Below are 13626 nucleotides of genomic sequence, written 5' to 3' on the forward strand. Positions count from 1 at the left end.
GGGAGAAGAGAGTGACAAGGGAGGGAGGGGGGAGAAGAGAGTGACAAGGGAGGGAGGGGGGAGAAGAGAGTGACAAGGGAGGGAGGGGGGAGAAGAGAGTGACAAGGGAGGGAGGGGGGAGAATAGAGTGACAAGGAAGGGAGGGGGGAAGAAGAGAGGGACAAGGGAGGGAGGGGGCTAAGAGAGTGACAAGGGAGGGGGAGAAGAGAGTGACAAGGGAGGGGGAGAAGAGAGTGACAAGGGAGGGGGAGAAGAGAGTGACAAGAAGAGAGTGACAAGCCAGAGACCAGATCATCTTATTGTCCTGGTGGTAAGTAGACAATGCAATATGTTTATTATTTAATTGTTTAGTTATTAATACTACATTGGAAACTAATTTACCTCACATTAAAAGGACACTATAGTCCCAGAACCACTACAGTATACTAAAGCCTGTTCCTGCAGAGAAAATACGCTGTGCAGTACTGGAGGTAAAGGAGCACTATAGTGCCAGGAAAACAAACTCATTTTCCTGGCACTATATAGTTGTTAGGAGTGGGGCACCCTCGTGTCTCCCTCCCACTGGGCTGAAGGGGTTAAAACTGGGAACTCTTCTCCCCGATCCTTCTCTCAGCTGCGAATGCGCATGCGCACGCATTCAAAACTATGTTCCGCAACTTCCTCTAGCGGCTGTAAGGGAGACAGCTACAAGAAGCTTGATTAACCCTAAGTTCTTTTAATTTAAATGCTGAGAAAGGGGTGGAACATATGTGATGTCATGATATGGGCAGATCATCTGATAAGGGGGAAGGGGCGGCAATTTTTATCTTGCCTAGGGCGGCAAAAATCCTTGCACCGGCCCTGAGGTCATCAGTATCTGATCTGTGGGGGTCCGACACCTGGGATTCCCGACAATCAGCTGTTTGAGAAGGCACCAGCACTCGCTGGATAGGTCTGCAGTAAAAAGTCTCTGAAAACCCTTCTAAATGCAGCTCCGTGCAGCCAAAGTTTTGGCGCACTTTTGGTGTAACAGCCAAAAACGATAAAACTAAACTAAAAATAAGCTACCTTCTAGGTGGTGTCAAATTAGAATAGGCAGTCTAAAGATGCAACAGATTTATCATCCTGCATCTGCCACTGTGATAAACCTGGCACAGTTTAAAGGCCCTATTACACAGGCAGATAGAGCAAACGACTGTCGGGAGGGAAGCGATCTCCTCCTCAGTATAGGGACAAGCGATCGCTAATACATCTCTTGTCTCTATGCTGTCCTATTGTTTGCCAGCAGCAGAGCGCCTATTACACGGAGCGATCTGCTGCCAGTAAACTAGGATTTATTAACATATTAAAAGATCCCAATTACCTGATGAACTAGCGTTTGCTCATTCATCAGGTAATCAGCGGCAGTATCACACTGCCGAATGATCGTTAGTGATTATCTTAGCAATAATCTGCCTGTGTAATAGGGCCTTACACTTACTTTTAGACATTATTAGAACATCTGCCCCATTGTTTCCATAATTATAGCTAGGCTACAAACAAGCCTTGTTTCTTTGGAACCACCAGTGGTGTGGTTCTTCCCCATGGTTCTTACTAGCTTACTGATTAGGAACTTACTGTGTTAGAAGACATTGATGGAATAAGGACAGCTATACACATTACATACAGGGCCATACAGCTTAAAGGAGTGGACTACAGTGTTGTATACTAGTAATTATGCTACAAAGCAATGTAAATTGTGCTGAGAAGCAACAGATCAATCAGAGCTTGTGGATGTGCGATCTATGTTTTTTTTCTCTTTTTGGAAGCTTACAGGAGATAATGGCTGGCAATTTAATGTAATACATCAATTGCAGCTGGCAGATACTACTGTAGATGCCTATAGAAACAGCTCACAAATGGCGGTGGAGTGCCAGTCTATGTGTATTGGAAATGTATAACAGAGATACACTCAATGTTCTCTCTGTGGCAGTTGCTTGGAGGATGTCCGGCTCTGGGCAGCTATGGAATTCAGTCTTCTTATTGAGCAGGAGGGCTGATTAGAAAAAGGTCTGTCTGCATTCTTGGTCATTAAAAGAGTTTTTTGAGATTTTTATATTGATGACCTATCCGCTGGTCCAACACCCGGAACCTCGACTGATCAGTTGTTTGAGAAGGCACCAGCTCTCCGGTGAGAACCACAGCTCTCTCTTAGCTTTTCCTAGCCCAGTGACGACGCGTTTATCGGTCACATGGCCTAGGAGCTGCTCGGCCCCATTGAAGTTAATGGGGCTGAGTGCTATGCCAAGCACAGCCGATATACAATGTACACTCTGTGCTTGGCAAGCTGCAAGAAGGAGCACCCGGATGTCAGACCCACACCGATCATATACTGATGACCTATCCAGAGGATAAGTCATCAGTATAAAAATCTCGGAAAACCCCTTCAAGGCTGTATTTACAGGTGTGTCCACATTTTGTGAAAATCACATTTAGAACTGCAACATTTTGCAGAAACCTAATGTGACTGGAAGTGTAAATACAACCTAACAAGCATGAGTGGTACTGTGAGACCCAGCAAGTAAGGAGACGGGTCTCACTACACCAGGGGTTCAGCTCCCAACTTATTGAAGATGAGACCATGCTTGCCAGTTAAGGAAGGTAGAAATATGAATGTATGGATGAACCAGCCTGCCCCCTTCCTTTTTTATTTCTGGAGGATGAATAGATGCCCTTTTATTGTGTATTCAGCTACGCTTTTCAGTGTAAATATTAAAAAACGTAAACCAATGTGTATGATAGTAAACACGTTAGGAAGCGTTTTTAATACCAATCACACAGAAGTGGCTATGGCTAGTTGACTAAAACTCATGGGTTTGTCAGATTTACTCATTCCTAAGAAGAAACATTTGTATACAATTTGCATGCTACTGGCAATTGTTGCATAAGTTTCCAACGAGGATGGCAAATCTTCTGACGTTCGCAGAACATTTTCCCCCTCAAACTAGACTTGGCTCTGTTACTAATGTTATGCAGTAGTCTTGATTCTGCTAACATACGGTCTCTGTTAATTGAGCTGGGTTGTACTTTCATATCTGTGTAGTAAATTTGTTTCAAATTCAGATATCTAAGGAGTACTATTGGGTCAGTTTTCATATCTGTGGAGTTAGCTTGGTTCTGGTAGCTATTCAGTAGATTTGTTTCTGTTGATGTATCTATGTAGTAAATTAGGTTCTGTTATGCTATGTAGTGAGCTTGGTTCTGGTACTCAATCTACAGATGTAGCATGGTTAACACAAACTCTTAACTCAAATTTCTTAACTCATCGCGTTATCTTGAAACAAAAGCCATTGAAAAGCAATTGAAGGTGTTTGCTTAACGCATTTAGTTTAGATAACACGTCTCATAAAGCATGTGTGTTAACTCTACTACATCCGTAGCTTGACTGTTATTGTATGTTTTATGCACTTAAGTAGTTTTGTGCACCAAGACATGAATGTGTAAAGTACTATTATGATGTTATTGTATGGTACTATAGTCCACAGTATATAAAGTATTAGCATAAGCAACAACTAAAGCTCATTGACTAAGGCTGTGTTAGCATTCAGTCCATTTGGTGCCAAACAAAAATGCATATAGAAACAGTGCCGTAATGAGGGCATTCTCATTCTCAGTGCCATGGTCAGCATGAGCTGTAGATATGGCTCTGACTAGATAGCTGTTCATCGAGTACTTATGTGGCTGAAAGCTATCCATCCAGACTCATTCAGAAGCACGCACAATTGGCTCAGCTAGGCATGCCTGTTTATTTCAGGAAGGATAGGGGAATAAGTCACTGCCAAAATATATGAAACAAAGTAAAACCAATGTGCTTGAACATGCTCCAAAAAAAGAGTTTGAGCTGCTGCTATTGGATTATTGGCTAAGCCCTATGAAATTGGTGGAATAGACTGTCATTGATCTAAGGCTACTTTCACACCTGTGTTAGGTGCGGATCCGTCTGCATTATTCTTGACAGATGGATCCGCACCTATAATGTAAACTTGTATCCGTTCAGAACGGATCCGTTTGCATTATTCTTTTAAAAAAAAAGTCTAAGTCAAAACGGATCCGTCTTGACTTACATTGAAAGTCAATGGGGGACTGATCCGTTTTCAATTGCACAATATTGTGTCAGCGAAAACGGATCCGTCCCCATTGACTTACATTGTAAGTCAGGACGGATCCGTTTGGCTCCACATCGCCAGGTGGACACCAAAACGCTGCAAGCAGCGTTTTGGTGTCCGCATCTAGAGCGGAATGGAGGCGGAACGGAGCCAAACTGATGCATTCTGAACGGATCCTTATCCACTCAGAATGCATTGGGGCTGAACTGATCCGTTTTGAACCGTTTGTGAGATCCCTGAAACGGATCTCACAAACGGAATTCAAAACGCCAGTGGGAAAGTAGCCTAATGTGTATAGCCATAGTAACACATGACTGTGTTAGTTTGCTTGTCTGCCTCTCCATTCCAATGGTCAACATGAGCCCTCATTCTAGTGATCGGTGGGGGGCCTAGAGATGAGCCTCCTGTCGATCAGACACTTATCAGATATCTTGTGGATAATAGGATAAGTTCTTGCCATGGAACAAATCCTTAAAATATGTAAAGTATTTATACCCCTTTATTTTTCCACATTTTGTTACGTTTCAGTCCAATTCTAATATGGATAATATCCATCAGTCTACTAAAAACAGTCCATAATGACAAAGCGACAAATGCCTGCTTCTAAATTTGAACTGTAGTCAGCATCCAGTTGTATAGTGAATTAACGTAGATAACCCTCTACATGTTATTGATTGTTTTCATTTATAGTAAAAATGAAAGATATTTCTAACTTTTTAGTCAAAATTACAGTATCAGTTTTTACTCTTCTCTATTTTTCTGCTAATTCAAGGAATAAAAGTGTGCCCTTCATTGTTCCTCCAAAGTTTCATGGGCGAGACTGGGTTGGATTACAGAATGGAGAACGTATTCAGGATGACAATGAGCCCTATATTGCCCCAGATTTCCAACCACGATCATCATTCTTTTCTTTGGGTAAAATAAATATTCTAGTACTTTCTCAAGACTTCTCAAGAATATTATTAGTGCATGCTAGTCAATGAATAAATACCTGTAGAATTCCTCAGGCTGTACTTGTGGTCAGTCTTGTTGTTAAGCATCATGTTTTGGCTCTTTACTTGCTTTACATCTTTCAATTAGGTGGCGCTTATGTTCTGGGTTCCATCAACCCGGCTTTATATAAATATCCAGAAGACAATGAAGAAACAGATTTTCCGGAGGGAAATATTGGACGTATCTGGTTTGCCGTGGAATATGAATATGAGACAGAAAGGCTTGTAGTGTCACTTATCAAAGTGAGGAACCTCCAGTACAGCTCGGACTCATGCAACCCTTTTGTAAAAATGCATCTCTTGCCTGATGAGAGACGTTATCTACAGTCAAAGACGAAGCGTAAAACCTTGAACCCACAGTTTGATGAGAATTTTGTGTTCCAGGTACATTCTAATATAGATGATGTTAACATGTAACTCTTGATCCTAATATACAACAATGAGATCAAACATATTCTAACAAACTGTTACTATACTATATAGACAAAAGTAATGGGACACCTACAGGAGCTTTTATGACATCCCTTTCTAAATCCAAATGCATAAATATGGATTTGCCCCCCCCCCCCCCCCCCTTCCTCCCCTGCCACTAAAACAGGCTACACTCTTCTAGGAAGACTTTTGGAGTTTGTCTGTGGGAATTCTTGCCCATTCATCCATAAGAGCATTTGTAAGGTCAGACACTGATATTCGATGAGAGGGCCTGGCTCAACAAACTCACCCAACTATGCCTTTTTAGACGTTACTTTGTGCACTAGAGCACAGTCATGATTGAAGAGAAAGGGGCCTTACCAAAACTTTTCTCACAAAGTCGGAAACATCCAATTGTCCAAAATGTTGTATGCCAAAGCATTAAGACATCTCTTCACTGGAAATAGGTGGCCTTGGCCAACCCCTAAAAACAACCTCATAGCATTATCCCTCCTCCAGGAAACTTTACAGACATTCTCCTGGCATTCACCAAACCCAGGCTTGGCATGCCAAAGCATTAAGACATCTCTTCACTGGAAATAGGTGGCCTTGGCCAACCCCTAAAAACAACCTCATAGCATTATCCCTCCTCCAGTAAACTTTACAGACATTCTCCTGGCATTCACCAAACCCAGGCTTGTCGTCAGACTGCCAGATACATGAGTGTTATTCATCACACAACAAAACAACTTTTACTGCTCCAGAGTCAAGGGGTAGTGTGCTTTCCAGCAATCCATGCAATGCTCTGCATCATACTTTGTGATGTAAGGCTTGCATGCAGCGGTTTGGCCATTCAAACCTATGCAACACGGTGGACAGTTTTTGAGCTGATGTTAATGCCACAGGAGGTGTTAGAAGCTTTTATGCACTATGTACCTCAGCACTCAGCAACCCCACTCTGTAATTTTACTTGGTCTGTCACTTCATGGCTTATCGTATTTCCCCGAAAATAAGCTCTACACCGATAATAAGCGCTAGCGCTATTTTGCAGGGTTTTTGGAGTAGGCTTAAAATATAAAATAAGCCCTAGATACAGCCGTATTTAATTTTATATAAAGGGAAGGTGGGGGAAATGTGCGGGCTGCAGCAGCTCAGGAGTGCTCCTGAGCTGCCTTGAAACTGTGGACGGGTGGGCAGCGCAGGCTTCAGTGAATTAGCCTTCAGTGAAGCCGCCAGCCCACGCATACATCGCGGCACTAAGCAGTACCTGACGGGCGGGCTGGCGGCTTCACTAGATGCAAAATTATGCCGGCACCCCGTGCTTCCCTTCACTTTCACGTTGGGCGGGCTGGCGGTTTCTCTGTATGCCCTGTACTGCTGCCAGCCCGCACGTTCTTATTTACATGAAGGAGGCAGCAGGAGGATTTCCTTCTCCTCCCTGCTGCCTGGAGGGCTCCCTACATCTCTCCCATGCCGTATACGCTCTCCCTGGTACCGTAGATTGCTACCTAGGTCCCTTGGGTAAGGACAGCTCAGGGGCAATATACGGTACCAGAATGAAAAATGTGTGGCAAATATGACTATAACCCCCCCTCATCCATTGGAATGCACCCATGTACTGCAGTATATGGGTGCATTTCCATGGATGAGGGGAGTTATAGTCATATTTAATATAAACACTATCCAGGGACTGTTGTAATTGGCATGTGTCTATATAAAATATGTTCATGTAGCCAAAATAAGCACTACACCAATAATAAGCCCTAACCCTTTTTTCGGAGAAAAAAATAATATAAGACCCTGTCTTATTTTTGGGGAAACACGGTAGTTGCTGTTTCCTAAACGCCTCCACTGTGCAATAATGCCACACAGTTGATCGTAGGATATCTAGGAGGGAAGAAATTTCATGAACTGACTTTTTGCAATGGAAACGACCCATTCTCCTAAAAATGTTTGCAAAGGCAGACTGCGTGGCTAGGTATTTGATTTTATACATCTGTGAATAAAACACCTAAATTCATTAAGTGGTGTATCCCAATACTTTTGTGCATATAGGGTATGTACACTAATTGACCAAAAAAATTATGAACACACCGAGAAGGAGTTGTTGAAATCAAAATGTTAAATGCGTTAATGTAATGATGATATAAGTGATTACAATATTAGAGCAAAATAATAAGATTATTGGGGAAAACTACACAATTGAAAGGAGGCTCTAGTACCTGCTAGGACACCTCTAGCCTGGATACGAGATGGAGGCATACAGGTTCCATGTGGCATCCTGCTGCACATTTGTTGCATGTTGCAGCTGGGCGTGTAGATCCTGCACACTCATAGATTGCTGAAGCTGGTGTCCCTGCTTTTCCCATAAATGTGCTATTGGTAATACATTTGGTGACAGGGCAGGCCAAGGCAGTGGCCTGACTGGGGGGGGGGGGGGCGGGGGGTGCGTTCCACCCCGGGTGCTGGCCCTCTGGGGGGTGCCAGAAGCAATGAGCGAATACAAATATTGTGGGGGCAATACAGATGGAAGCGCTCATTGCTGGAGCGCTGACGCTCACATACTGCAGCGGGGCACAGAAGCGCATAGTTCCCTGCCCCGCCGCCGATCACCGCAATAGGCTTAAGGCCTAGTAGGCCTGAGGCCTATGCAGTAGTGAAATCCAGGTGCAGACGTGCGTGATGATGTCATTGCGCGCGCCTGTGACGGGACGCAGCAGCACAGTAAAGTGTGCGCTCCTTCCTCTGCAAGCAAGCGCCTGGACATAGGTGAGTATTTTAGATTTTTTATTTTTTTTTATTTTTTATGTGCCAACTTTGGAGGACACGGGGGGGGGACACATGTGGGGGAAAAATATTATGGTGGGATACTGTGAGGGGGCAAATTATTATGGGAGGGATTACTATGTGGGGGCAATAATTATAGGAGGGATTACTATGTGGGGGCAAATTACTATATGGGGCAATGTGGGGGGAAACTACTGTGTGGGGAAAATTACTATATGGTGCGGTGTGGGGGAAATTACTGGGTGGGGGAAACTGCTGTGTTGGGGGCAGTGTGGGGGAAATTACTGTGTGGGGGCAGTGTGGGGGACACTACTGTGTGGGGAAACTACTGTGTGGGGGCAGTGTGGGGGACACTAATATGTGGGGGAAATTACTGTGTGGGCACAGTGTGGGGGAAATTACTGTGTGGAGGCAGTGTGGGGAAAACTACTGTATGGGGCAGTGTGGGGGACACTGCTGTGTGGGGGCAGTGTGGTGGAAATTACTGCATGGGGGATATCATTGTATGGGGGCAGTGTGGGGGCAAATTACTATATGGGGGCAGTGTGGGGGAAACTACAGTATGGGGGCAGTATGGGGGAAATTACTGTGGGGGGCAGTGTGTTGGAAACTATTGTATGGGGGCAGTGTGGGGCAAATTACTGTATGGGGCAGTGTGGTGAAAATTACTGTATGGGGCAGTGTGGGGAAAATTACTGTGGGGGTAGTGTGGGGGAAATTACTGTGGGGGTAGTGTGGGGGAAATTACTGTGGTGGTCAGTGTGTGGGAAACTATTGTTTGGGGGCAGTGTGGGGCAAATTACTATATGGGGCAGTGTGGGGGAAACTACTGTATGGGGCAGTGTGAGGGAAATTACTGTGTGGGGAAAATTACTATATGGGGGCAGTGTGGGGGAAATTACAGTGTGGGGAAATTACAGTGTAGGGGAAATTACTATATGGGGGCAGTGTGGGTGAAACTACAGTGTGGGGGAAATTACTGTGTGGGGGCAGTGTGGGGGAAATTACTGTATGGGGGCAGTGTGAGGGAAATTACTGTGTGTGGGGAAAATGACTATGGGGGATTACTATGTGGGGGCAGTGTGGGGGAAATTACTATATGGGGCAGTGTGGGGGGCGTTGCTATTGGGGAGGCACTGTAGGGGCAATTCTATTATTTCTGGGGACACTATACAGGGATTATTACCTGGAGCACAATATAGGGTGCTATTATTACTGGGGGCACTCTAGGAGACATTATAGCTGCTTTGGGCACTATAGGGACATTTGGGGTAATTTATCAAACTGGTGTAAAGTAGAACTGGCTTAGTTGCCCATAGCAGCCAATCAGATTCCACCTTTCGTATTTGACAGCTCTTTTGGAAATCCAGTTCTACTTTACACCAGTTTGATAAATGACCCCAATTATGTCTACTGGGGGTCACCATTTTTTCAGCAGTATAGTACCTGGGGCATTGGGAGGCACAACAGGTACAGTATTGGGAGTGGCAGCAGGATGACACTGTGGTGACACCAGGATGGGAGGGTTAATGCAAAAACTGAGAAATCTAACGTGTCTGTGTTACAAACTCTGTAGAAACGAGATGTGGCTGAAAGAATTTGTCATGGCGGTCTAACGGAGGAGAAGAGGAAAGAGAAGGTCTACATGACAGGAGATGTCCCTGGATGTAAGAGGTATGTGGTCAAGTATTGGGGGGGGGGGGGCAGAGAAAGGACCCGCCCCGGGTACCAAACACCCTAGGCACGCCACTGGGCCAAGAAAGTATTGAAATCTGGTGGAGACATTCCTGGGAATCCCTTGCTCTGTTGGAAGCCTTGCTGTGAGGGGGAAAACATGTAGCTGCAGGATGTCCTGCACATATCACTGAGGTGTTACTGTCTCTCCTATCACTACTAGGGTTGACCGACTGTTGTGTGCAACGGCTCTTCAGATCATTATACTAGAAGTTGGGGCAATGTGTCACTCCACAGTAAAGGCAGGCTTGAAGTGCTCACCATGAGGCCTCCATACTCAAACCCATCTGTTGTCATACCCCAAACAGAACATGGATTAATCACTAAAAATGATACTTTCAGAGGTGTAGCTAAAGGTTCATGGGCTCTGTTGCAGGAATTTAGCTTGGACCCCCCCCCCCTTCCCTGCTTTGGGCAAAGGAACAGGGGAGCACCTAGCCCATGTGCTGCCTGAGGCAAAAATTGAAACAGCACCCCCCCATGCAAAATCCTTAACCTAACCCCTTCCTTCCAGACAGGGGTGCAGCTAAAGGCTCATGGGCCCTAGTACAAGAGTTCATCTTGGCCCCCCTTTCCCTGCATGAGGGAAAAATTTTAACTCCACCCCCAATGCCAAATTCTCAGCCTAACCCCTTCCCTCCACCCCTACTGTTAGGCCAGACACACACAATTATCAGAGTGCACTTAGTGTTAAGTGTCCCCAATAATAATAATTCCCCCATTGTGCCCATACTAGTAATCATGTTCTTCATAGTTCCCCAGTAGAAATAATTCTCCTTATAATGTGCACCAGTACACAAAAATATCCCTTACATACCTCTCAACTTTTGAAAATGGCAAAGATGGACAATTTGTGTGGCAAGTATCACAGCAGTTTTTTCGTACTAGGCCAGGCCTCGAACTATGCCCAAAGCATAAATACTGACTCCTTCACAACTGCAGCAGCTGGGTATCGGTTTGGTGAGTATAAGTTCCTTTCATTTTTTTACAGCATGTGGAGCCCCTGGGGCAAATTTTTTTTTTGCACTTCAATATCCAATTAATATTAGCTCATGAATCATCAGATTATATATATTTTAAGGTCCAAATTGCACCAAATAATGAAGCTCTGGTCTAATTTACAGGTAGAAACCACACACACACTTTGTTAAGGATCAAATTTAGTAAATTCATGTATGCATTAATTTCTCAGGTCAAAAAGAGGGACATTTAAGGATCAAAGAGGGACAGAGGGACTTGGGTCAATAAGAGGGACTGTCCCTTCAAAAGAGGGACACTTGGGAGGCATGCTCTTATAATGTGTAACAGTGCAAATACCCCTTTACAATGTGTGCTAGTACAAAAATTACTAGCACCAGCACACAAAATACCCCCCTCTAATGTGTGCCAGCACAAAAAGTTCCTCCTTATAATGGTCGCTAATGCAAAAAATACCCCTTTACAATGTGCACCAGCGCAAAAAACGCCCCCTTAAAATGTGTGGCAGTAAGAAAAATGCTCCCTCTTAGTGGCCATAGTAGAGTCAATATCCTCATAGTGTCCCCCCATAATGCATGCCAGTCCAAGGACATGCCCCCACTCCCCTTATGTGTGCTCCTATCCAGTGCTCCTAGTAGATGCCATCATAGTGCTATCCCCCCACAATGTCCCCATAGTGCTATCCACCCATAATCTCCCCATAGTGCTCCCCCCAATGTCCCCATAGTGCCCCCGTTGATGGCTCCATAGTTTACCCCCTCCTATAGTAGATGGCCCCCCATGGTTCCTATAGTGCTGTAGTAGATGTCTCCACATCATGGTGTAAAATAAATAGCAATAAACTCAGATACTTACCTACGCTGTCAGCTATGCGATGCAGACCTCTTTCGGCCTGTTTCCTGAGCCATATGCTGCCCAGCTCAGGTGGCGCGATGATGATTATGTCATCGTGCCACCTATGCCAGCCTCTAACTGGGCCTGGAGCCTACCAAAGGTAATGGTGGGGCAGGGAGATATCGCTCCCATGCCCCTGCCACAGTACCTAATTGTATTGCTGTCCTGAGGAGGGCAATACATAATCAGTGGTGCGCCACTTGGCCTAGGGTCCCAGTCACAAATGTGATCGCAGTTGTGACCTATAACTACTGTTAAAGACATACTTGGAAAACATTACATACATTACTACAAAACATACACAGTAATGCAGTGCCCCATACCTCTTACAACCAGTGACATCTTCTCTGATGTAGACGTTTTCTTTCCTCATCTTCTCCATTCGAACCAGACCACCATGATGATTTCTTTCAGCCAACTCTTGACGCTATAGAGTTTGAAAAATAGACATCTTGGTTCTTAGTACTTTTCTATCATCCTCCCCACCTTCTCAACAACCCATCCTGCCACCCCCCACAATACTGTGCAAAACTGTCCCTCTGAAAATACTAGTACCATGCAGATAGTGCCCCCTTCAATAATTATGGGCACACAGTGACCTAAAAAATAACTGTGTCCAGCAAATAATGTCCCTGACAAACATAGGGGATCATTTATCAAACTGGTGTAATTTTCCAAAGGAGCTGTCCAAAATGAATGGTGGAATCTGATTGGTTGCTATGGGCAACTACGCCAGTTCTACTTTACACCAGCTTGATAAATGACCCCCATAATGTTCCAGTTATAGTGGTCCCAAAACTCCAACCAATAGAAATAATTATCTGCCAGAGTGTGCTTAGTGTTAACAGTGCCACCAATAGTAATAATGTTCCCCATTGTGCACAAGAAGTAATATTGCCCTCATAGTGCCCATACTCGTAATCATGTTCCCCATAGTCCCCCAGGAGTTATAATTCTCCTTATAATGTGTGCTAGTAGAAAAATCCCTCCTAATGTGTACCAATACAAAAATGTACCCCCTTATAATGTGTGCCATTGCAAAAAAAATGCCCCCTTATAATGCATGTCAATGCAAAAAATATCCCCTTATAATGTTTGTCAGTACAAAAAAATAGCTCCTTAAAGCGTGTGCCAGTAGAAAAAAATGCCCCCTTTTGTGTGCCAGAACAAAAAATGCTCTCTCTTAGTGCCCCCAGTAGAGCCAGTGTCCCCATAGAGCCCCACTTAATGTGTACCAGTACGTGAACATGCCCCTTTATGTGTGCCATTGCAAAATGCCTCTAATTAGTGCCCCCAGTAAATGACCCCATATTGCCCCCTCCTCCAATGGTGGCATAACAGCATGGTGCCAAATAAAAAACAATAAACTCAAATACATAACTCCATGCAGGCTGTTTCCTGAGCTGTAGGCTGCCTGATTCAGGCGGCACGATGATGATTATGTCATCATGCTGCCTGTGCCGAGCTCTATGCACTAGGCCTGAAGCGTATGAGAGGGAAGGGTGAAGCAGGGAGACATCACTTCCTTGCCCCGCCACAGCACATAACTGAATCGCTGTTCTGAGGACAGTGATACAAAATTGGTGGTACACCACTGGCAAGGGAGGGCCTGTAACGGACCGTTCAGCACACAACTCTGTTCAGACGATATCTTCCTTTCAATGCACAGGCAGCTACTGCAAGCACCAGTCTGCCGAACTGCAAAC

The 13626-nt window shown here is 44.6% G+C and overlaps 1 protein-coding gene across 1 annotated transcript in view; it reads left to right on the top strand.

Annotated features, from left to right (window-relative positions):
* Positions 1-13626, top strand: part of LOC121005637 (synaptotagmin-15-like) — a 190080-nt gene that overhangs the window by 49285 nt on the left and 127169 nt on the right. Inside the window, exons 3-4 of the mRNA XM_040438409.1 lie at positions 4897-5039; positions 5205-5500. Of these exons, the coding sequence (XP_040294343.1) occupies positions 4897-5039; positions 5205-5500 (439 nt within the window). The remainder of the gene's footprint in view (positions 1-4896; positions 5040-5204; positions 5501-13626) is intronic.

The sequence above is a fragment of the Bufo bufo genome, chromosome 6 (genome assembly GCF_905171765.1).
Source record: "Bufo bufo chromosome 6, aBufBuf1.1, whole genome shotgun sequence".
NCBI lineage: Eukaryota > Metazoa > Chordata > Amphibia > Anura > Bufonidae > Bufo > Bufo bufo.